Source organism: Fusarium phalaenopsidis, assembly GCF_050370095.1.
Source record: "Fusarium phalaenopsidis strain FUZ10S chromosome Unknown contig_32306, whole genome shotgun sequence".
In the NCBI taxonomy this organism is placed as follows: Eukaryota; Fungi; Ascomycota; class Sordariomycetes; order Hypocreales; family Nectriaceae; genus Fusarium; species Fusarium phalaenopsidis.
In genome coordinates, this window is record NW_028145403.1 from 600,403 (window position 1) to 622,329 (window position 21,927).

General features: G+C 50.1%; 8 protein-coding genes across 8 annotated transcripts; 6 read left to right on the forward strand and 2 right to left on the reverse strand.

The window, feature by feature from the left end:
• Positions 1–600: 600 nt before the first annotated feature.
• On the forward strand, positions 601–2,386 carry LRP88_11033 (uncharacterized protein; the record flags this gene model as incomplete). Its single annotated transcript, XM_083247478.1, has 3 exons — positions 601–1,182; positions 1,230–2,226; positions 2,367–2,386. 3 exons carry the CDS (start codon positions 601–603, stop codon positions 2,384–2,386), a joined length of 1,599 nt encoding a protein of 532 aa, XP_083096626.1.
• A 320-nt stretch (positions 2,387–2,706) lies between these two features.
• LRP88_11034 (aromatic alcohol reductase) lies at positions 2,707–3,761 on the reverse strand (the record flags this gene model as incomplete). The annotated part of the gene is made up of 4 exons (XM_083247479.1): positions 2,707–3,165; positions 3,218–3,340; positions 3,391–3,675; positions 3,732–3,761. 4 exons carry the CDS (start codon positions 3,759–3,761, stop codon positions 2,707–2,709), a joined length of 897 nt encoding a protein of 298 aa, XP_083096627.1.
• A 980-nt stretch (positions 3,762–4,741) lies between these two features.
• On the forward strand, positions 4,742–5,752 carry LRP88_11035 (medium chain dehydrogenase/reductase family protein; the record flags this gene model as incomplete). Its single annotated transcript, XM_083247480.1, has 1 exon — positions 4,742–5,752. The coding sequence occupies one exon, from the start codon at positions 4,742–4,744 to the stop codon at positions 5,750–5,752; it is 1,011 nt and encodes a 336-aa protein (XP_083096628.1).
• A 275-nt stretch (positions 5,753–6,027) lies between these two features.
• Positions 6,028–7,434, reverse strand: LRP88_11036 (HET domain-containing protein; the record flags this gene model as incomplete). Its single annotated transcript, XM_083247481.1, has 1 exon — positions 6,028–7,434. The coding sequence occupies one exon, from the start codon at positions 7,432–7,434 to the stop codon at positions 6,028–6,030; it is 1,407 nt and encodes a 468-aa protein (XP_083096629.1).
• Positions 7,435–9,133: 1,699 nt separating this feature from the next.
• Positions 9,134–11,622, forward strand: LRP88_11037 (uncharacterized protein; the record flags this gene model as incomplete). The annotated part of the gene is made up of 3 exons (XM_083247482.1): positions 9,134–9,670; positions 10,225–10,725; positions 10,783–11,622. 3 exons carry the CDS (start codon positions 9,134–9,136, stop codon positions 11,620–11,622), a joined length of 1,878 nt encoding a protein of 625 aa, XP_083096630.1.
• A 2,083-nt stretch (positions 11,623–13,705) lies between these two features.
• LRP88_11038 (necrosis inducing protein) lies at positions 13,706–14,515 on the forward strand (the record flags this gene model as incomplete). The annotated part of the gene is made up of 2 exons (XM_083247483.1): positions 13,706–14,013; positions 14,065–14,515. The coding sequence occupies 2 exons, from the start codon at positions 13,706–13,708 to the stop codon at positions 14,513–14,515; spliced, it is 759 nt and encodes a 252-aa protein (XP_083096631.1).
• Positions 14,516–16,545: 2,030 nt separating this feature from the next.
• Positions 16,546–17,997, forward strand: LRP88_11039 (major facilitator superfamily domain-containing protein; the record flags this gene model as incomplete). The annotated part of the gene is made up of 1 exon (XM_083247484.1): positions 16,546–17,997. The coding sequence occupies one exon, from the start codon at positions 16,546–16,548 to the stop codon at positions 17,995–17,997; it is 1,452 nt and encodes a 483-aa protein (XP_083096632.1).
• A 1,382-nt stretch (positions 17,998–19,379) lies between these two features.
• On the forward strand, positions 19,380–21,567 carry LRP88_11040 (uncharacterized protein; the record flags this gene model as incomplete). Its single annotated transcript, XM_083247485.1, has 6 exons — positions 19,380–19,470; positions 19,554–19,714; positions 19,865–20,728; positions 20,779–20,922; positions 20,975–21,322; positions 21,394–21,567. 6 exons carry the CDS (start codon positions 19,380–19,382, stop codon positions 21,565–21,567), a joined length of 1,782 nt encoding a protein of 593 aa, XP_083096633.1.
• Between the last annotated feature and the right edge of the window lie 360 nt (positions 21,568–21,927).

Below are 21,927 nucleotides of genomic sequence, written 5' to 3' on the forward strand. Positions count from 1 at the left end.
TGAACTGGAAGCGCGCTCAGCGGTTATTTTTGTGCCCACAGCCCGATTTTGACTTGGTAGTGTGGCGCAAGCGGACATGAATGGCTTAGACATCTATCAGTTGAGATCAGGCTGGCGCTTGAAATTCGAAGTGAGTTGGTAGTCTGTCAAAGAGAAATTTCAGACTTGAGTAATATTCATGATCGTCGCGGCACGATTACAAAAGAGGGCATCAGCCATGGCCCTGAAAACACAGTCATTAATACATGAGCATAAAAAACCAACCAAAGAGCTATTTCTGCTGGAATGCTACTTATCAGCTCAACGCTTGGTGAGCTTTCCAACCGAGCAAGCCTGATTATGCCCCAAGGGACATCCACGTCTTATCTACAGACTCAGCCTGCTTGTTTCTCCACCCACTTCGCTGGAAGGCTCTTCTTTCTGCAAGTCTAAGTAGAGGTTCAGCTCGTGCTGACGTGCTTTGGTGTTCATCATCGGGCTCCAAAGTACAACAGCCAAATGCTAGATATATAATGGCGCGCCTTTCGCGTCACCACTTTAGCAGTGACTTTAAAATTTGTCTGCTGACGAAGCCCTTATTTTTACTTCTTTTTACTGAGGATGGCTGACGTTATTGAGAGGCGGTTCAACATCACCAAGGGTGACTCTCAACAAAACTTTTCCACCCAAAAATGGCAACAGTGGGAAACCGCCTGGCTCAAGCTCATTGAACGCGTCGCCGACCACACGAACGACCCCATTATCCTCATAGGTAATGGATGCGAGACGAAAGAGTATGGTGTAAACTGTACCGAAGCATGTAACAACTCAACTTACCTCTTTGCGTCGGCTGAGACGCTCTGGAACTGTGTCAGCCTGGCAACAGTTCACCTGACAACTTGGGACAGCCCATATGATAACCAAGTTCGAGGTACTATCAACGAAGACGATGAGAAAGAAATAAGGGATCAATTTAACCTCGGCCCGCTCGAGGATTTTGACCATGTCGGCGTCTTCCAAAACTACCGCGGATGTGCCATCGAGTCTTGTTTCAATTCTGAATTCGGATGCTCCCTAGGATTGGACATATTCCAGGGCAACTCGGTCACGTACAACAGTACTCTTGAACTTGGATCTATCATGAGCCACAGCTATTGCACCAAGGACGATTTGGGAATTGACGGTGACCTCGCGGGTCCGGGTGTGAGTTTACTTTCAGCAATCGAAACATGATCTAATGACAGGAATAGTTATTCATTGCCTACCTCATTCAATTCTCACTATCCATGTTCTTCGTCTTGTCGCTAAATTTCACCACGACTTGGACCGAATACATTGTGCGGGCCTGTTTATGGCCATTCCGTGCAACTGACGAGGCTAAAACGACGGCGCAGAAATGGCAGAATACTCTCTCAAACAACCGCTTTGCTGGAGCCATAGCATCAACCATTGTTGACCTCCAAGAAGCTCAAACACAATATCTAGCCATCATCTCAGTTGTTGGTGTGGTGGCATATGTCAGTAACAGCACCCCCGGCTTCGGCAATGGACACACATTCCGTGCGTGGTATACAAACAAAGACCTCTTGGATGACATGATATCAATCAGTATCTATCCCATCCTATTTGTGCAGATAGCCCTCCACAAGACCGGCAATAGATGGTGGTACACGATGCTATGGGTGATCTTCACCTGGGTTCTGGCGTATTTCATCGCCTTCTCATGGCGGGAAGCCGACGAGATTCCAGAGAGGTTCCGAGAGAACGATGGCCTAGAGTCTTGTGGACAGAACTCTGGACCAAAATTGTACTGCATGAACTACGACGAGTCCTTCGATGGCTTCGCTTACAACGGGTTGATGCCGTCACGCCAGGGTATGCTGCTCAACAAGCTTTCTTACTGGGCCATACACTCAATCATCCCCATTATTATCTTAGACTGGTTGTGGAAATCTCTTTTCCCGGTTCTCCTCGACCCAAACGACACGCATTTTCGCTCTTTGAACCGCGCACTTGACAAGTTTGTGGCTTTCATAACAAGCCAAGTCGCGTTGACTATCCTGGAGTTATTCACCATGGGTCTCGGCACCTATAATCTGGCAAAGTTTGTCATATTTAGAAAGTCACTCGGTGACATCTATGGAGAGGGTGAAGGCGACTCTGTCTTTGGTGGATGGACCTATGGGCAGTTTGTGGCCTTGTTCGTGTGGATTCCCATCGCCGGCAAATTTCTGTCTCTTTTGATCGGTAAGTCCGATGTTGCGTTCTTGAAACGGCAAATGATTAATGCGAAGTGCTTAGACGGTACTGTTCCAGTTCTAGAGAGGCGAGCGAACCAATATGTTCGCGTCACTCTGGCTCCGGGAGATCAAACATCAACAAATCAGACAGAATCAAGGCGTTCTGAAACAAATCAAACTGAAAGGATTGCTTTGGAGGACGTATCACGTTGAACGTTGCTTAGATATTGGTTTTGTGTTGACGGGCATCGGGCATAATGGGTTCATTGCGTGGATATTCATGTTTTTTTTGCTAGGTTTCCTTGGAATATTCCTAGATGAGTAGTGGGTTGAGCATAATATGCAATGGTCTCTGTTTGAAATCATTTAAAGATGAAGGCAAGAGCGAGTATGGCCATGATTTGCCGGTCAAGAGCAATGATGTGTCTACATTATGGTAGCCCCTAGTAGTCCTGGCGCTTCCAGACGCTTTTTATTCCCCTCGTGCTCAAGTCTGGCCCTTGATAACACGCTCAATGGTCTCTTCAACTGATTCAGTAGGAAGACCAAGGAGCTTGTTCCACTTGTCAAGGTCCAGATGCTTGTGGTCCTCCAGGTTCTCCTTGCCGAAGACGAGGGCGCTGATGAGCTTGGCGCCTCCGTCGTTGATGTTGCCCTCGTTCAGCAACTTGAAGGCCTCGGCCCGGAGGTCCTCAGAGGTCTGGTACGTGCGCTCGAACTTGGTGTTGGTGACCTTCTCCAAGACTTCGAGGGCCTCAAGCTGACTGGTGGTAAAAGACTCGACGGCAACGACGGTGTTGGAGGTCTCCTCAGGGTGTTTTAGGATACCGACAAGGGCGCGGCCGATCTGGGCTCCGTTGCTAGTGGTGAATGTGGCCTTGCCCTCGTCGACCAAGAGAGCCTTTTTGTTGGCCAGATCGAAGCCCCAGAAGCCCAGAGGTAGACCCTACAGATGTTTGTTAGTACGCAATCAGAACCCATCTGAGGGCAAGGCTTACCCAGTCAAAGAAGGGTCCAGTGAAGAGAGCAGTCCAGCTGATAACATCCTCCTTGGTCTTGAGGAGGTCCAAGTAATCCTTCTTGACCTTGAAGAAGGGCACGGCGGCCAAGACCTTCTCGCTCTGTACCATGTTAGCATCGGGATCTGCTATTTAGCGCTGCGAATACTGACTCTGGTATCTGATCCATACTCGCTAGGGATAAACCGCTTGACGCCAGCGGCAATAGCGGCGTCGATGACCACGGCCTGCTGATCTAGAGAGACGATAGGAATCATGCTGACGACGGCATCCTTGCCCTTCAGAGCCTCGGTCAGATCGGCGAGGTTGTACTCGGTCTTGATGACTTTGATGCCCTCGGGGAAGGTGGCGGTAGAGGTGGATCGGACGATGGCGGTGACTTCAAGGTCCGATTCGAGGAAGGCGGGGAGAGTAATTTGTCCTAGGTTGCCGCTGGCCTGTTTTGTATCAGCATGATGCCGTTGATGGAATGTGGTGGGTGGGCGATACGCACACCGACGAGAGCAACACTCTTGTAAGCCATTGTAAGGGTCGGGTTGGAGATGGACTGGGTGGCTGATGTGTATTTGATAGTGGTACTGGAGGGCCCTTGAAGAGAATTGACTGAGTCGAAATTGAATGTATGATGGAGGAACCAGATGCAGTCGAGGCACGGCCAACGGTATTTATATGGTGGTTGCTCCATTCAGCAAGATGTCGGAATGTTTGGTATGGGCGACGCCATCCCTTAGACACCTTGAGGCTGAAACAACTCCGCAAGGGTTTCGAACATACATAGGTAGGCACAACTGCCGATATGCTCCATCACAGACACGAGCTGGCGGACTGGCCGAATAGGTCATAGCTATCGTCGGAGATGGAGGCGGAGGAAAGTGGAAGCCGCTGTGGCGCATGACGGAGGCCGATACGGACGGCGGAGATCAAGGAGATAGACGGTTAATTCGGCGTCAGGCCTGGGTGCGTGGTCGATGCTGGGGCACCTCAGACTTAGCTGTGCTCTGGACCTCGGTACCTGCCGTGGTGACGGTCGGGGGTTCATTTCACGTACGGCCAGGTTGCGGCATAGCAATTGTCCCTAGCTTTGCTTCATCACTCTTTCGTTTGACTGCGTTCGGACTTCCTTATTAATACGATGCCGTGCTCTATCAAACGCGTCTGATGATGACATCACGACCAACTTGTAGTGGCTAGCTCTACGTCTAACCTCTCCATATGCGGATACAGAGTAGCCTAACTTGGTAGTGTTGAGTTTATTGTTGCTTTTTGCGCCAATGTGGTGCTGCTCGGCGCACATTCCCACCGGCCAAGATTATTAATCTAGCCCTGTCAACTTTTTATTGTCCCGATCACCGACTGCCCAGGCGAAATTAATCATCATCCCCGAGTCAAATTCTCATGGTAGGGCCTGTAAAAGAGGCCCAGCCCTGACCTCAGATTTGATGCTGCAGCATCGAAACAGAACTTGTTATCTTTTCTTTTCCTACTATCCTTGCCTCTTCCACAATGTCAACCACATTCCGTAAAGTCGTCATCCCCAAGTACGGCGATGCATCAGTCCTCGAGATCGTCGAGGCCAGCCTCCCTCAACCTGCCGCAGGGGAGGTGCAGGTTACACCCATATATGCTGGCTTTTCTGGTGCCGACATCAACATGCGACGGGGCGTCTACCCAAGCCAGCAGAAGCCACCATTGACCCCCGGCTACTGTCTCGTCGGTACCGTGAAGACCAATGGAAGTGGGAGCTCAAAGTTCAAGGCTGGCGACACTGTCGCATGCCTCACCAAGTATGATGCTCAGGCTCAGCTGGTCAACCTGCCCGAGAAGCACCTCATCCCTGTCCCTGAAGGTTCCGACCTGCAGCAGGTGACGGGCCTCATTCTCGACTGGTGCACCGCCTACGGCATGGTTCACCAAGTTGCCAAGGTGAAGAAGGGACAGACCGTTTTCATCCATGGCATCAGTGGCTCTGTTGGCTATGCCACCATGAAGCTTGTCCAGCTGCTGGGTGCGACAGCGTACGGTACAGCATCAGAGAGGAACCACGCCGCTGTGCGGGAGCAGGGCGGCATCCCCTTTGTTTATACCAACAAGGACTGGATCAAGGCCATGAAGAACACGGGTGGCGTCGACGCCGTCTTTGACTCGATCGGCTTCGAGAGCTTCCACGAATCCTACGACATCCTCAACAGCCACGGCATTGTCGTCGGCTTCGGCGCCAATAAGTACTCCCTTACCAACGACGCCCCAGTTCCAGCTACATGGCCAACTGTCAAGTTCTTGCTGAAGGGTCAAATTCCCTGGAGGGGGAAGAGAACCGCCTTCTTCCTCATCAGCCGGGACCAGCCAGACTACCAGCCCAACATGAAGGCTCTTCTCGACCTGCTCGGCAAGGGCAAGATCACGGTGCCCATTCGCAAAATCTGGGATATGGATGACATTCAAGAAGCTCACCGTCAGTGGCACAGCGGTTCGGGAGTTGGCGCAGTCATCATTCGGATACCCGAGTTGAAGTAAGCTGGAGACAAGCCAGCTGTACCGGATCTTTGTTTAATTTCTAATTTTTGCCTTTCTGTTATGGCTTAGATCTAACTAGGGATTGATTCATATCTTAGACACCAGAGGCCTACCGCTCGAATCAGGGCGATCTACCTACGGCGAGCCACACGTCAATCTTATGTACATAGACGACACCCATTTACATATTCTCTTATAGACTCTAAGAACCCTAGTGATTAATACCATTCAACTGCACTTATTATCTCGTGGCATATTGCTACTCTTGACGTATGTTATCTAAGGACTATCTCCCTTCTCGGTGTTCGATCCAAGAACGGCTCGATCAAGTCCTCTGGAATAGAAAAGTGCCCTAGTCGCTCACACACCCCTTCATCTACCTCCTGCAGCACCAGCCCCAACGCTATGTTTCCGGATCTTCTACGGATCTGCATGCACATAAGAAAAACATCTTCAGCCACCGCGCCGTCGTCCCAGTGATCGAAAGAGACATCTCCATAGGTATCGTGGATAGTGGGGATACCGAAAAACGACATTCGTCGCGTCTCACCTTCGAGACTGGATATGACACAGCTCGTTCCATTGAAGCTAGACCACGTTGCTCGCAGCAAGGGTGTTGATAGACGGAGACGCATCCCATCTTCTCCTGTCGCCTCTGCATCAATGAATTCTGTGATGAGCCGGTCACGACGGTAGTTGAACTCGCAGCTCGTGTAATAGACTGGCCTTTCAACCGAGAACCACGACCAGGTGGGCGCTCGCAACGTGGACGGCCGTTGACCCGTACCTCCAGCTTGCCATAGCAGCTCTAGGGGCATGAAGATGCGCCACATGCCGAACCAGTGATCGCCAAAGAACGGCCTGAAGACATCCGTGATACCGGCGAGTGCGACTATCCGGTCCGTGTCCTTGGTCAACTTCATCTTTGTGTACTCTCCCACTATGGCAGACCAGAATGCAAAAGGGGCCTCGGTGTATCGTTCTAGGGACCCCCTTCCAGGGGCAATCGGAATTTGCAACCGTGTCTTGAGACTGCTAAGACGGCGTTCTAGGATGTTTGCTGTGATCATGACTTGGTCGTTATCAGTGGAGATGGCCTTGAACTTGGACGCCGGGTGGTCATCATGGTAGATGTTTGTTGGAACGCCCCCTGGAAAGACCTCGGACGCCCTCATCTCACTGCATCGCCAGAAGAGTTGGCCCCGACCACAGTCCAGTGTCCGTCGTGCGAGTATGGCCTCTTGGAGCACCCATGCTCTGGAATACAGAACATGGTTATCGTAAATGTCTGTCTCGTTGACAAGGTACTCTTCATTCTCAGATCCATAGTTCATCGGTTCGGGCTGTATTGTCCGTGGGTTCCGTGGGTAAAGACAGCCTTGCTGGCCGCTGGAGGCATCTGGGGCTGCTATGTTGCATGCTGCATTCTTGTAGATTTTGCCCATGAGTGCAGCCTCTCGTAGCCAGTCTTCTTTGGAGTCTTGTATAATACAAAGGCTGTCAATCCAGAGATAAGAGAATCCAAGACGCCGTGTAATGTGGATCGCATCCTGGAAGGTCTTGGGCAGCAATTGCATACGAATATCTAGGTGGAAAGAATCCTCGTTGGACTCCAACAACCTTAGAATATGCAGCTTGCCCCAACAATGGCTAAGGGTCAAGTAACGGACTCTCTTGGGCATCTTCTGGGTGGTATGGAGGCAGACAGTATCGTTTTCGACATACAGAAGACGCGAGGGCCGAAAGGACCGGTCTTGATTGGCACAGCACACCTCGTGATAGATGGTGCAATGCTGAAGCCACTTTGCTGCCAGGGCTAAGCTTGGGTCAGAGCCAGTGTGAGATGGTAGTTGAGTAAGCGCAATGCGCTTTCGTAGATCCAACATGCTGCCAGGTCTAACCCAGCTATCGGCGACTTTGACTTGTTAGCATGATGGAGAATTCCCTAGTAACCCCTCAGCACTAACCTTGACGTTGTCGCATCTGAAACCGACATCCACGAAGGTTGTAGGTATCTTGACGATATCTTATACTCCATGAGCTCACACCGGCTTCATATGTGGTGGTTGGTTTCCAGAACATCAAGACGGCCAGAAAGTCCTGCTGGACGTGGGATCTTTGCTGCCAGACAGCTGCACAGATTCGGCAACCTGTCGATGCCGACCTATACAAGCTATCGGCAGTGAGATGGTGAGTCGGGCCAGTGAGAGCATTTGAGAAGATGGTGGACCGGCATCTTTGGCAGAATGGAGGCCCCTGGCTCTCCGGAAGAGAGTGGACCGAGATGGAGTCGTTGAGATACTCCGGTTCATGACCATGGCTGAGATATCCCAGAAATGTCGCCACTGCCGTCATGGGAAAGACAAAAAGGATGTATATTGGCCACTGATGATCCTTCATGGTGAAGATGAAGGCAACCACAAGGGCCAGAGCTTGGGACACGGCAGCCAACGCAAATCGTGGCTTATGTTGATAATCAAGCCTTGGTGTGAGATTGCGCATGTTTTGGCCAAATGCTGCCTCGATTTGCCGTAACAATAGAAATACCGCATCAAACAAGATGGCAAGTAAGCCCACACCGAGTAGACCACCTAGTCCCCCAAACTTGACCATGCCGAATATGACAGTCCCGGCATGCACCAAAGCCAGAGTGTGTCTGAAATGCCATGGTGATGCTCGAATAGTCTGTCGTCTCAACGGTCCAAGTCTCGAATACAGAAAGTTGAGCCCGACTAAAGGTGAGGTTGGCAGGAGAAGTTGAACAACATATCGGATATCGAGATCCCTCCATGGCGATGGCTGGTCACGTTGAGTTCTCTGGAACGCCGCCCACATCAACAATATGACGGAGAGCTGGGTGAAAAGAGCGCCGGCCATGGATACCAATTGCGAAATGGGGTTGGATATGAAAGGAACCGCAGGTAATTTTGTGAGACCCCACCAGAAGATGCTGAGGGAACCGAAAAGATATCGTATCGCCATGATCAGGCCGAATAGCATGAATTTGGTCTCCCATATCTCTTTGAGCTGTCTGAGGACGAGCTGTCCTACTCGGGAGACAAAGAGTGATTGGATTGTGCGAGATCCTAGCATGGCAGACTATGGATGATTGAGATGGTCATGTTGAGGTTGAAAGACGGCATGCAACACCGAGATAACGCATTTTGATAGCCCGCCTTGCAGGGGTCAAGATGTCTTAGTCAGGACATGGTGACGGATGATTGGAACTGGAGAAAGATGTGGCGTTCTCCCCATGAGACAGGTTTTGGAGCCAAGGCTGACTGGAGCGGGGTGTCAGGTCTGGAGAAGAACCATCTCAGTCCATCTCGACCTGTTTCATCCTGCTTAAGGCCCCATTCTCCCATCGGCTAACCCATCAGAATGGCAACCTCAGAGTCAACGCAGTTCTTGCGACGGATAGATATACTGGAGGAGCCCAGTGAAGAGCAGATCCAAAACCTACTTGAGATAGAGACATCCGACCATGCTGAGGCGCCACAGCCCCAGAACGAGCAGTACGGCCTCTTTCACCTCAACAGTTCCACATCACAAGTCCCCGAATCTCCATCACAAGATGCCTGCAAACTCGACGTTATCGCCGTCCATGGCCTAGGGGGCGATGCCTACCGTACTTGGCAGCACGAGAATGGCTTTAACTGGCTTCAGCATCTTGAGGAAGAGTTTGCCGGCATACGTGTTTACTCCTACGGTTATGACTCTGGAGTTGCCTTTTCCGGTGGGACAGTCAGTTTGACAGACTATGCCCGGCATCTCCTCAGCCTTGTAAAGATGACGAGGTCGAGCGAAAAGGTAAGGCCGGCTCCGGGCTCAACAGTGCACATGACTGACAAGGAGCAGGAGGAAGACCGCAAAATCGTATTCATCTGCCATAGCTTGGGAGGCCTTCTTGTCAAGCAGGTCAGTCTATCATGTCGATGCGAAGGACAAGCAGTTAACAGCAAAGGCGTTTCTCCTCGCAAGCAACGAGAGAGGATTATTTGGATCCCTTCGACAGTCAACCTGTGCGATACTATTCTTTGCGACGCCCCAAACGGGGACACGTTCAGAATACTACGACGACGTGCTTTGCAACATTGTAGATGCCATGGCCTTTGCAAATACCAACGACAGGCTGCTGGAAGGCTTCAAGAAAGCTATTCACGAGTCGATACGGTCAAACGGAACTCGACTATGTCAGTTGGCTAAAAAGTTTCATTCAGAAGCGTACCATCTACAACACGTCAGTTCGTTTGTCGAAACCTCCCCTATGCCCGGTCAGAAGGACATTGTGAGTATCTTGGCATATGCTCCCAGATCCTTTCTGTTGCTGATCCATATAGTTGGTTGGCAAGGTCAGTGGACAAAGCGGGCTTTCAAAAGAAAGAGTGATACCGATGCTGCAGCACGACCATCGCCAAATCTGCAAATTTCCGTCTTTGGAGAGTAAAGGCATGAAAATAATCATCAGTCAGCTCAGCGACATAGCAGACTCCCTGGAATTTGATCTCGCAGAGGCCATAATCGCGCTAGAGGTGGTGCGTCCGCAAGACGAACTGGCCCTCTACCATTCAACAGACAGGCTCAGAAACGATGCCTTGCTTCAAGCAGCATCTACCAGGAACCTTGTCGTTGCGAAACGTTTGATCAAGAATGGGGCAGACGTCAACGCCACGAATCACTACGGCCAGACTGCTCTTCATCTGACCGTCATAGGAGGCGCCCGGGAATTGACTCTGAGCATCCTGGACAAGGGAGGTGATCCTAATGTGCAGGACAATGACGGACGCACTCCTCTACATCGAGCCACAGAGATCGCTGATGGAGAAACTGTAAAGCTTCTCCTTGATAGGAAAGCAGATTGCACGATCCGAAACAGATGGAATGAAACCCCGGCCAGAGTCGCAAGGAGAGTGCATCATCTGGGCATAATGAAGATGCTACAGGAGGCACAGAACATGCGACAGGACTTACAGGTAAATGCTATACACTCCTTAACACCAGAGTAATGCTGACTAGTGAGCGAAATGAAGGAACAAATCATTGTCGTCATGGAAAACAATTTGCCCAGAAACCGCCAAGTCATTAGATCGTATGCGGAAACCCCTTACGAGCATGCCCATATCGTCATAAATACGGACATGGACGCTGCTGTCCAGAGGGACGCGTCGCAATTTGCACAAACAGCTAGAAAAGGAAACCTGGATCTCGTGGAGGACCTGCTCGATATTGGAATCGAGCCTACTCCTGACGCTCTCTACCTCGCGGCAAAAGAAGGCCACTCAGACGTGGTCGAGGTCCTAGCAGACGTCATGGAGGACATTGATGCCGACGTAGGATGGGCAGGAAACGCCCTTTGCACCGCCGCGTGCAATTTGCAAGGCCTCAACACTATCCGAGTCCTCCTCGAGAAAGGTGCAGACGTCAACTGGCAGGGAGGCGCGTACGGCTGTGCACTGCAAGCAGCCGCCGCCAACTACAGACTCGAAAACGTCAAGCTACTGCTGAAGCATGGCGCAGACGTTAATGCCCAGTGCGGTCACTACGGAAACTCCCTGACTGCCGTGGCAAGGCATCATACCCATTTCACCGAGATGGCAACGCTGCTCTTGGAACGCGGTGCCGATATCGATGCCCAAGGGCCTGGGGTGTATGGGAATCCATTACAGACGGCCGTCTGGATGACGCACGTTCAGAACGTCAGGTTCTTGATGCGCAACGGGGCGAGTGCGACGGTGCAGGGCCGGTTTGGCTCTGCGTTGGAAATTGCCCAGCGTCGGGCGTTCCGGTTTACCCCTAATCCGAAGGACGAGGAGGATATTCTGGCTATGCTGACCGAGGATGAATTTGTTGGGTATATCAGCTATAATTAGAGTTCAGTCCAGAGTTCGGCCTGCCTTTTCTCTTGCGTTTTCTATTCTGTAATATGAGGAGTGCTTTGTATAGGAAGCATGCAAATACTAAAGACTCCTTTGAGGAACCAAACTTGCCGTTTCAGCACCTCCAAAGAGCCTGGTCGATATTCTGACCGAGTTTCGAAGAGATCGAAAAGCCTGTAATGATCGGGACAGCAACTCCTTGCCTTGGTCTGACAAAATGCCAAGAACAATAGCAAAGGGACTTTGGGCAATATAGCATTGGCATCAAGCCAAATGTTACATAGCAAAGCAACCTACCTAGATAGGCAACGGCCAGAAAAAAGGTATGAGGCAAACTCCGTGTCAAGCGTTAGATCACTAATCTTCAAGCTTACTCAGTCCCAAGCCTTGCTACATTGCCAAGACCTATTGGCCAAGGAAATTTTCATCAACGGCTTCCTTCTTGATCGATCGCTTGACTCCTTTTCCGTGGAATATCCCGTTTGCAAGGTCCTCACAATGGAGTCGTTCGAGGCCCCACATGATGAGGAATCATTCAGCCCGCAACACTGCATCACACTCGGCAATTACCTTTCTTCAATGCTGTTTCCAAGCCTTGCAGAAAGTTTCCACTCTATAGCCCCCATCTTGTGTTTATCAAAAGCAACGATCTTCGAGTTCTCCTGCTGATCCTCTGCAGGATGGTGGCTGATTACAAGGAATACGGATATTCCACCGCCAAGGTATCACGGTCTCACTGAAACATGTCAGCAACTTTTTCCATTTTGGTCAAGCTGAAGAAAAGTTATATTGAAAGTGTACAGGCTATTCCTAGTTGTACCCGATCATCGATGATATATCTAAATCAAGAAGAAGGAATGGCATACGTCAGCCACCGACATGCCGTCAGTGTCGGCATTGGCTCCTATCGATGTGGAATCACCCATCTTGCAACGTCACTGGTTAATTCATCTATGCAAGCACAGCCTGTTCAACTGTGTGAAACCGCCTGCCAAAGCCTCTGTTCCACAGAATGTTCAGCTGGTGGCTTACCAGCTGACAAACACCCATCCTAGTCAGGGCGGCCGCCTCGGGAGTCGGGCCTCTGTCGATCTGATCCACAAGGCTGTGCAGGAGAGGGCGATCGACCAGGGGTTATTTTGTTTTTGGTGTCATCTTTCAGCCCCAGGAATGCTGCTGCCTGTCTGGGGTGTTTAATATATTGGCGTTTCATCCGTTCAGCGCACGATCCGCGGATCCCTGTCAATGTCACAAGGTTATTGGAGAATTACAAGGCCTTGCATTGATTTCAAGCAGGCATATGAAACCACTGACCTCACCAAAAAAACGCCTCCAGGTCTCATTAGGCGAATCTTGCAAGGCTGTGCCGCCAAATGGCGGAGCTGAAACAGAGGTTGAAAAGGAACCATCCCAAGGAAGCAGCTGCGTCTCCTGATGCTCGAATAAGACCGACAACTGGTTACTGTGACGTCAATTCTCGTCCTACACTTGCAGTAGCGGTCTTTAATCAAGTCCCGCGTTTGCGTCTGCTTGAACCGTCCCATCGACCCACGTGCCTTCATCTCCGCCCTCAAGGTCCCCCAGCTTTCCCGCCGATCGCGCTTGGCTCTCTCGTTCTAGGATTGTGCTCGGTTTCAATGATGTAATTTCCCGTTCTCAGCTGCCCTTTACGGAAGTGAACCAAGACGATCGCCCCAGAGAGAACCCGCTATTAGGCCCGGTAGTTGTAAACGAAGGATTCGCTCAGACAGGGGGAGAGAACTTCTGTCGGCTTAGCGCTGACTCGATGAGACGGCATTTCAGGGAGGACAGGAGATGTCACAATGCTCTGGTAAGCGCTGGGGGCCATGTCGCATATGAGGCATGTTAAGCTTATTGGATCACAATGCTCCGAACAGCCACCACGACCGTTGCACTTTGATACCTGCCCCACGATTTGTCTATCGTGAAGCCCAAAAGGGTATCTCGTAGAGTTGAGCGATTATAAAGGCGTTGATGCGCCCATGGGATATCTCAATCTCAACCCCCCCACAGACCTCAACTCACAGACATCTCAAGCCTCTTCAACATTTTCATCATGCACAAGAACTTTGTCGCCGCCGCCGCTCTCCTAAGCGCCGTGGCTTCGGGCACTCCCGTCCACAAGCGAGATGTCATCGGAGCTCTTCCCGAGGGCGCCGACCAGCTCGAGCTCAAGTTCCAGCCTCACCTCGACTTTGACTCTGATGGCTGCTATCAAACTTCTGCCATTGACCCCAATGGCAATGTCAACCCTGGCCATGGAGCCACTGGCACCCCTCAGGGTGACTGTCGTGATCCTCACCAGCTGGAGAACAGCAACACCTACTCTCGCAAGCGCTGCAACAACGGCTTCTGCGCTGTCATGTAAGTCCCCAAACAATTATCCCCATCTCTAGTCACTAACAAGAAGCGCAGGTATGAGTACTACTTTGAAAAGGACCAGGCTGTAGGAGGCAGCTTCCTCGGCGGCCACCGCCACGATTGGGAGAACATTGTCGTCTTCACCCAAGGTGACAACGTCGTCCGCGTGGCACCCTCCTGCCACGGCAAGTACGACGGCGCCAGCAACCAGTTCCCTATCGATGGCAGCAGCCCTCTCCTCGTCTACCACAAGGACGGCGCTGGAACTCACTGCTTCCGCTTCGCCAACGACGATGACCGCAACAACCCTGAGAACCCTACCGGTTCCTTCTTCCGTGCTCCTCTGGTTGGCTGGGACAACTGGCCTGATGTTGGTCTTCGTGACAAGATGCTCCAGAACTGGAGCGGTGGTGTTGGTCCCAAGCTTGATGATGAGTTTGGTAACTCGCTGCAGGCTGCTGCTGGTGATGGTGTCCAGGGCTTTGATCCCTTCACTGACTCTTAAATGGTTTTTAAACCAGTAAGGCCTTTGGTCCTTGGGGTGTTCTCGCACATAGTTCTTGCTCTCGTACATTCTGGAATGTTGGAATAGGTCCAGCTAGCATGCGACAATTTGACCACCTGCATTCTCTCGAATTCTTGACTCAATTCGCTCCTGTGTGCCTGTGAAAAGGCTCATATGCCGTAATCTCAAACTTTAATTGACTCTTCCAGAGGATTCATAGTCCTAGGGTTGTCTAACCAGGCCAGTTAATACCATATCCCACATCCATCATCACCTTCGAGCGACGGCCAAATAGTTCGTCAAAGGATATACATCTCGCATCGATGTGGGAAGACGGGGAGACATTCTTTGACGTCAAATTGGAGAGAATACTTACGCGTCTTGCCCAGAAACAGCCAGCAGTATAAATTCCTGTCGGCACTTGAACTCTGCCCAACCTGTCAACGCATCTGTCTAGCTCCACGACATGATGCAGCCACAACCCTAGCTTTAATGCCATAATGGAATAATCTTTGAGAACCACCGATGGTCGTCACTCCTTCACTGCCGGTCGCGTCGTGCCTTGCGTTTCCTCTTTTTTCGTTCTTGAGAACTGCCCTTGGTCTTTGTTCCGTCACTGACGACCGCCTCATAAACTCCGCTTCTCGCCACCAGACGAAACACTTCGGTCCGGGGGCGAACTGTAGCACCCTCTAGTATCTTCATCAACCTTTCTCTCCCAGGGTCATCTCGAATTCCCATAAAGGTAAAAGTTTCAGGCCCCCTCGCCTTTTTTGGTTGATCCATGAATACCAACTCCCGGCTTGCTTTCACAATTAAGTGGTCGTTGTCGATGACCTGAAAAGCGACCGTGAATTTCCCATCATCCTCATGAGACTTGACCTTGAAATCCTCCGAGCTTGCCTCTAAAGGTGGGAGAAATCGTTGAAAGGAGTAGTCAACCGAGCCGTTGAGGTATAGGTGGCCGTCGAGTAGGCTTTTTCCGTCTCATGCTCGCAGCCCTGAGTAGTCTGTTTGGTCCTCCTCGTCGTAGTAATGAAATTCAACATATTTTGAGGGGTAGTATATCGGGTCGTAACCCAGATCGAGATGGGTGACCGAATACAAGCGAAAGTGGCCATCCAGAGTGTGAAACGGAACGGTACCGCCCTCCGACCAAGTCTTTTCAGCTTTTTCGAGCGCAGCTTTCACTTCGCCTTCTTTTGCCACTTCGCGCTCTCTAGTCTCTTTGTGCCGTTCATGATCTCCTTCGTCCCAGTCTGACATTCTCCGGGTGCTTGTTGAGTCTGAGGGGACATAGTATTCTGCTGTGCTTGTGGTTGTTGAATAATTTTAATCCGCGAGGTGACGAAGAAGGAAGATTTTGTTGAGAAGAGATTAAACAATAGCCGCTAATCTCGCTAGAAGCCAGTTAATTAAACACCGGTCGGCAAGTGGCAAGGCGTTGTCTGTAGGTCTTTGAGAGCATGAAGAACATGAGATATATACTAAAGAGGAAAATTTTCAAATTCTTGCATGTTTTATATAGATCAAGGTAGGGAGTCAAACGTTTGAAGCCTGTGTCCATCCAGCACAGCTTGAGCTGCATATTATCTATGAGGTCAGCAGTGAAGCATATATTCATTCCACAACACCACATCACACGAACGATTACCATTGTAGCGAGGTTTAGTCACGATATCAAATAATGGATCATTGGTGGTTCCAGTCCTCGCCTCTACAGGTCCGTTCACCGAGCTGATTGCCGATTTCTGCCCTACAACTCCAACCGACCAAGGCAAGATGAAACGCCGAGCCGAGCAGTTACTCGGGAATAAGCTTCTCGATAGTCTAGCGACAGTCCCTCCTATCCCGGAACTCTGTTGACTCACATCTCGGTGAGACTAAATCAGGATGACGTCGAAAACTCACCTGCCGATCACGGTGCCGAAAAATCCGCTCCACCAACCACCACCCCGCAGATCGCGCAATGAAACCTCCGCTTCTGACACGGTGAGATATTTCTCGCTTCAACTTCATACCTCGTCGCAATGGCTGGTCATCCGTCGTCGTTCGTCAAGACGGTCAAATGGCTGTATCACGAGTCTGGTATTGCCTCGCTGTATCTCACTGGTCGTGATGCGTGGCTCGTCATCCTCTCGCGAACGTGTCGCATGTTTGCTTTCGGAGCTGTTTCGCTCACGATAGCTCTTTTCTTCTCGGAACTGGGCTTTTCAGACTTTCGCATCGGTCTGTTTATGAGTCTCACTCTCCTCGGCGATGTTGTCCTCGGCTTGGTCATCACTCTCATGGCCGACGGCCTCGGTCGTCGCCGGGTCCTCTTCGCAGGCGGCCTGCTCATGGCTGTTTCCGGAGGCGTATTCTGCGTCTTTGAGAACTTCTGGATCCTCCTCCTTGCCGCCGTCGTGGGCGTCGTGAGCGCCAGTGGCGCCGACTTTGGTCCTTTCCGAGCGATCGAAGAATCGATGCTCTCACACATTACTACACCCAAAACACGGGCTGATGTCTTGTCTTGGTACGTCACATGCTCAAGTCTTGGATCGGCAGCTGGCACGGAACTTGCGGGGAGGTTTGTGGAGAGATTGAAGCAGCGAGAGGGTTGGAGTCTGGTACAGACGTACCACGCGACCTTTTGGATTTACATCGTCATGGGTGGGTTGAACATGATTTCGACCTTGTCCATGAGCAGCAAATGTGAGGCGGAAAAGACAACTCCTGAAACATCGGATGAGTTGGCCCAGGGTTTACTTCATGATTCCGATGAAGAGGAGCAACCTAGCCCTCAGCCACCACCAAAGGCAAAGGGCCGCTTCTCTCAAATCTCGCAATCTACCCGTCACGTCATGTACAAGCTATGGTTCCTGCTTACAGTCGATTCCCTGGCCGATGGCATGGTCTCACAAGCCCTCACGACCTACTTCCTGGATCGCAAGTTTCACCTGTCCAAGACACGCCTTGGTGACATCATGTCGGCGGCTATGATCTTGGCGACCGTCTCTACAATCTTTGCCGGACCGCTTGCGAGACATCTTGGACTTCTCAACACCATGGTGTTCACGCATCTACCATCCTCGGTGGCTGTCTTACTCTTTCCCGCGCCGAGTGGACTTGTCGTCACTATTATCCTCTTGTTTATCCGCATGGGTCTCAACAACATGGATCAAGCACCTCGAGCAGCCTTTATCGCGGCTGTCGTCAAACCCGAGGAACGCACGGCCGTCATGGGCATCACGAGCACGCTTCGAACTTTGGCGATGGCTACAGGGCCGTCGTTTACGGGAGCTCTAGCCGGGAGGGAAAAGTTCTGGATTGCCTTTGTGGTTGGAGGAGTGTTGCGCATCATGTATGACCTAGGCTTGTGGTCTATGTTTGTGAACATGAGACTACATGCCCACGAGACACATCACGGTACCGGCTCACGGATGTCAATCGATGAGGAGGATGTTGAAATGATGCGACAGTCGGCGGAGCATGAGCAATAAAGAGGGAGTTATAAGAAATACTTGATAAGTGTTAAATTAATACTAAACTCTTGTGATCAGTATTAATTAGTTATAAATAATACTTATCTGAGACTAAGTATATTAATATGAAGATATTAAGCTTCATATATAAAACTTAACTTATAATTATTAAGATTCTTTAACTTTTAATTACTTTAGCTATTAATATAATTAAAGTAACGTACATATATAGCGAGCCGGACAGCAAGCGAACCGGACACTTTTACTCTACAGTATAAATCTCACCTAATTATAAAAATCGTTAAAAAAATACTTAAAAATCCCATTTTAGGCTTTATAAGCTAAAAGGCTTAGATAAAATTAAAAGAAAAACCTAAAACTTATAATTAATTTTTTTAGATTTTTAAAAAAGTTAATAAGTAAGTTATTTAAGAATTTCTTATTTATATTATTTTTATTAGTTTTTTATTTTTTTAAAATTAAAGAAATTTTTTTAAAATTAAAGAAATTTTTTAAAAATATAAAAAAACTATAAACTTATAGCTCTTTTTATTAGATTTAAAAAAATACTCTTTTTAAGCTCTTAGCTATTTTATAATAGTTTTAAGAAATTTAAGGTTAGCTATTTTTAAGTGCACAGTATTGGTGTCCGGTTCGCTTGCTGTCCGGCTCGCTATACATGTACGTTATATTTAATATTAAACATTACGTTTTATATTCTTTTATAAAGGAATTTAGTAACTTTCATAGATGCAGCCTTAGTAGGTATAGACAGAGGGAAATAAATACAATATCACACTACACAGAGTTTGGAGGTCCGAACCTGGAAGGACTCCCTTGCAGCCAAGAGGGATCTCTACTATACATCATGGAGGGTTAGAATCAGACAGAGCGGAGGGCGTGGGCGTGGTCACGCGAGCATGCATTCCAGTATCTCAACATCTCCTGTTTACACTTCGAGCTTCACGGATCTTCCTTGCTACCGTGACAGCGCTGAAACCGCACAAATACCGCGTTTCAGCAGGGGAAATCACGATCGGCCGCAGCAAATTCCATGTACTTGCGTGTGTAGTGTGGCTTGTAGCTTGTCGCTCGCCCGTTTGGGTTGACACCGCACAAATCGCTCATCCTCCACGTAGCGCCCAAAGTAAATCGCCAGTGGTTCTAGAAGGGCTCATGATATACGCATCAAGATCCTGGTCAGGCTGTGCTTGCTTCCCGCAATAATAACGCTTGGTGTTGTGCCCCTGTTGTTTCAAACTTCTCGTCTTATCTGTGTTCTCGCCTGAGCTCTTCTATTTAACCAGCTGCCGAGCTCCCTTCAACATTTTGCAACCAAACCTAAGCCAGCATCTTGTTCATCAACCTCTATCTCTCTCCTTTAAAAAATCGACGCCGAGATGCTGATAGCATTTCTTATTTTTGCCCTTCATACTCTTGGCACTCAAGCTGCCTTACGCCGATTCAACTTTACAGTTCACAGCGCTGTCGGTTCTCCAGGCAAGTGGCTAGCTTCCTTACCCACCTATTTGTGTCCACGAAAGGATCGGACCAGTGACTCTAACTACTGCCAGATGGATTCAAGCGCGAAGTATACCTCATCAATGGCCAGCATCCTGGGCCCTTGATCGACGTGGACGAAGGTGACGACATCGAAGTATTTGTCCAGAACGACCTCGACGTCGAGACCACGATTCACTGGCACGGTTGGTTCTGCCCTTTGACCCACACCACAGTACAGTCAGTCGATACTGAACCAGAATTCCCTCAACCAGGACTCTTGCTTCGAGGAACTCCAGATATGGATGGCGTACCAGGCGTTACACAGGTCTGATACGCTCCCATGTCATGGCCACAGCAACCTAGCCTACTGACTAACTTATAGGACCCTATCCCGGCTGGAGGCAACTTCACGTATCGCTTTTCCACAGCGTCTGAGTACGGGTTCTTCTGGTACCATCCTCACTTCCGCGCCTACTACAACGACGCTATCCGCGGCCCGCTCCTCATCCGACCGGCCAAATCTCGTAGACGCCCGTTCGAAACGCTCGCCCGTAACGACGACCAAGTCCAAGCGCTCCTGGCCGCTGAACAGAACGCAACAAACATCCTTTTGAATGACTGGACGCATGAGCTCTCGGATGTTATATTTGCGCGATATATCAAGACTGGCGCTTTCCCGTCATGTGTCGACAGCATCTTGGCCAATGGTCGAGGAAGGGTTCAGTGTCTCCCAGAGAGTGTCCTTGAGGCAGGGCCCGGGCTTGGTATAAAGCCTGAGAACATAACTACTGCGCCTAGACCATCCGCGACCGTCTCCGGAATGCCACATATGTCCGATATGTCAAGCATGGACATGATGAAACGACGCGATATGCATGAAATGCCCATGGACTCACCCATGAGCTCGGATACGCCAGGCCCGTCTTCCGCTATGTCCATGGATGACTCTACTCCTCCGGCATCAGCGGACATGCCTGAAATGCCTGGAATGGATTCTCTGAGCCCCCGAGGCTGCATGCCACCCATGATGTTCAATCCAGGCTTCAATATGTCGTCACTGCCACCAGAGAACTGCACCAACACGACCTCGCCCTTATTAGTCATACCAGCGGATCAGTCGAGGGGCTGGTTGGCTCTCAACCTCGTCAACTCGGGTGCAGTCAGTATCTTGAGGGTCTCCTTGGACGGGCATTCAATGTTTGTCTATGCTGCTGATGGTCTTTATACCAAGCTACAGGAAGTCAACGTGAGTATCTATAAACCGTGTCAACGACGTAGTTTCACTCACCGAGTTAGGTGCTCCACATGGAGCTCGGCCAGCGGTATTCCGTCATGATTAAACTAGACCGGCCTCCAGGAAATTACTACCTTAGACTCGCTACTTTTCCTAGTGGTGACATGCAGCAGGTCCTGGAAGGTGGGGCGATCGTGTCATACGAAGTGAGTGTCCTAGTTCTCGCGTGGCTGTGATGGCCTACTAAAACTCAGGCAGTCAGACGATAGTACCGCGACGAAGGATATGGAGAATCCACCCGAGCCCTGGATGTACATTAACGGATCAGCCAAAGCGGACGCTGCCCTCCTCGACCCCTCAGCGCTCTCCCCATTCGAGAACGACACAGCACCTCCTTCAGGGGCGTCTAACAAATCTTTGTCATTTACAGTTAGTCAGACTGATGTTGTCACCTGGGTAATTGATCGCGCGCCATTCATGGAGCCAGATATCCCTCTCATCTACGGGGAAAACTCCTCAGGCTGGGATGCAAACACGACTATACATCTGCCGATCAATTCTACCATTGACATCATCATGAGGATCTCAAACGAGTCCATGGATACAGTGTGTCTAATTCTTCATTATGAAACATAGCTTAAGAGAGCAGTGCCACGGAATACTGACATGAAAGGCAGATGGGCCATCCGATACACCTCCATGGTCACAAGTTCTGGCTCTTGGGTTCTGGAGTGGGAGATTTTCCGTACACAGATGTCACAGACGCGCCGAAGGACCTCATCAACCTTGAAGATCCTCCATACCGTGACACGATTGGCCTCCCTTCACAGGGTTGGGCTGCTCTTCGGTAGGTTTCTGCATGAACTGACTATCTGCATTGCCGCTAATGCATCCTCAAACAGTTATGTGACCGATAACCCCGGTGCGTGGATGTTCCATTGTCATCTCCAATGGCATGCCGTCGTGAGCTTTTCCTCGATTGATGTGTGCCATCCCAGAAACTGATGTTGATATAGGTTGGCATGGCCGTAGTGCTTGTTGAGGGCGGGGACCAACTTCCAGCCTTGGTTGGGCAGTATAACAAAACCGAGGGTGAAGTCGGAGGGCCTGGCTCGGTTGGCAGTCGTTATAGTGGTTCCACTACGCTTATTTGTATCATGGTTGTCGCTGTGGCCTTATGGAATTGACCAGCTAAGATGGTGGACGCGTTG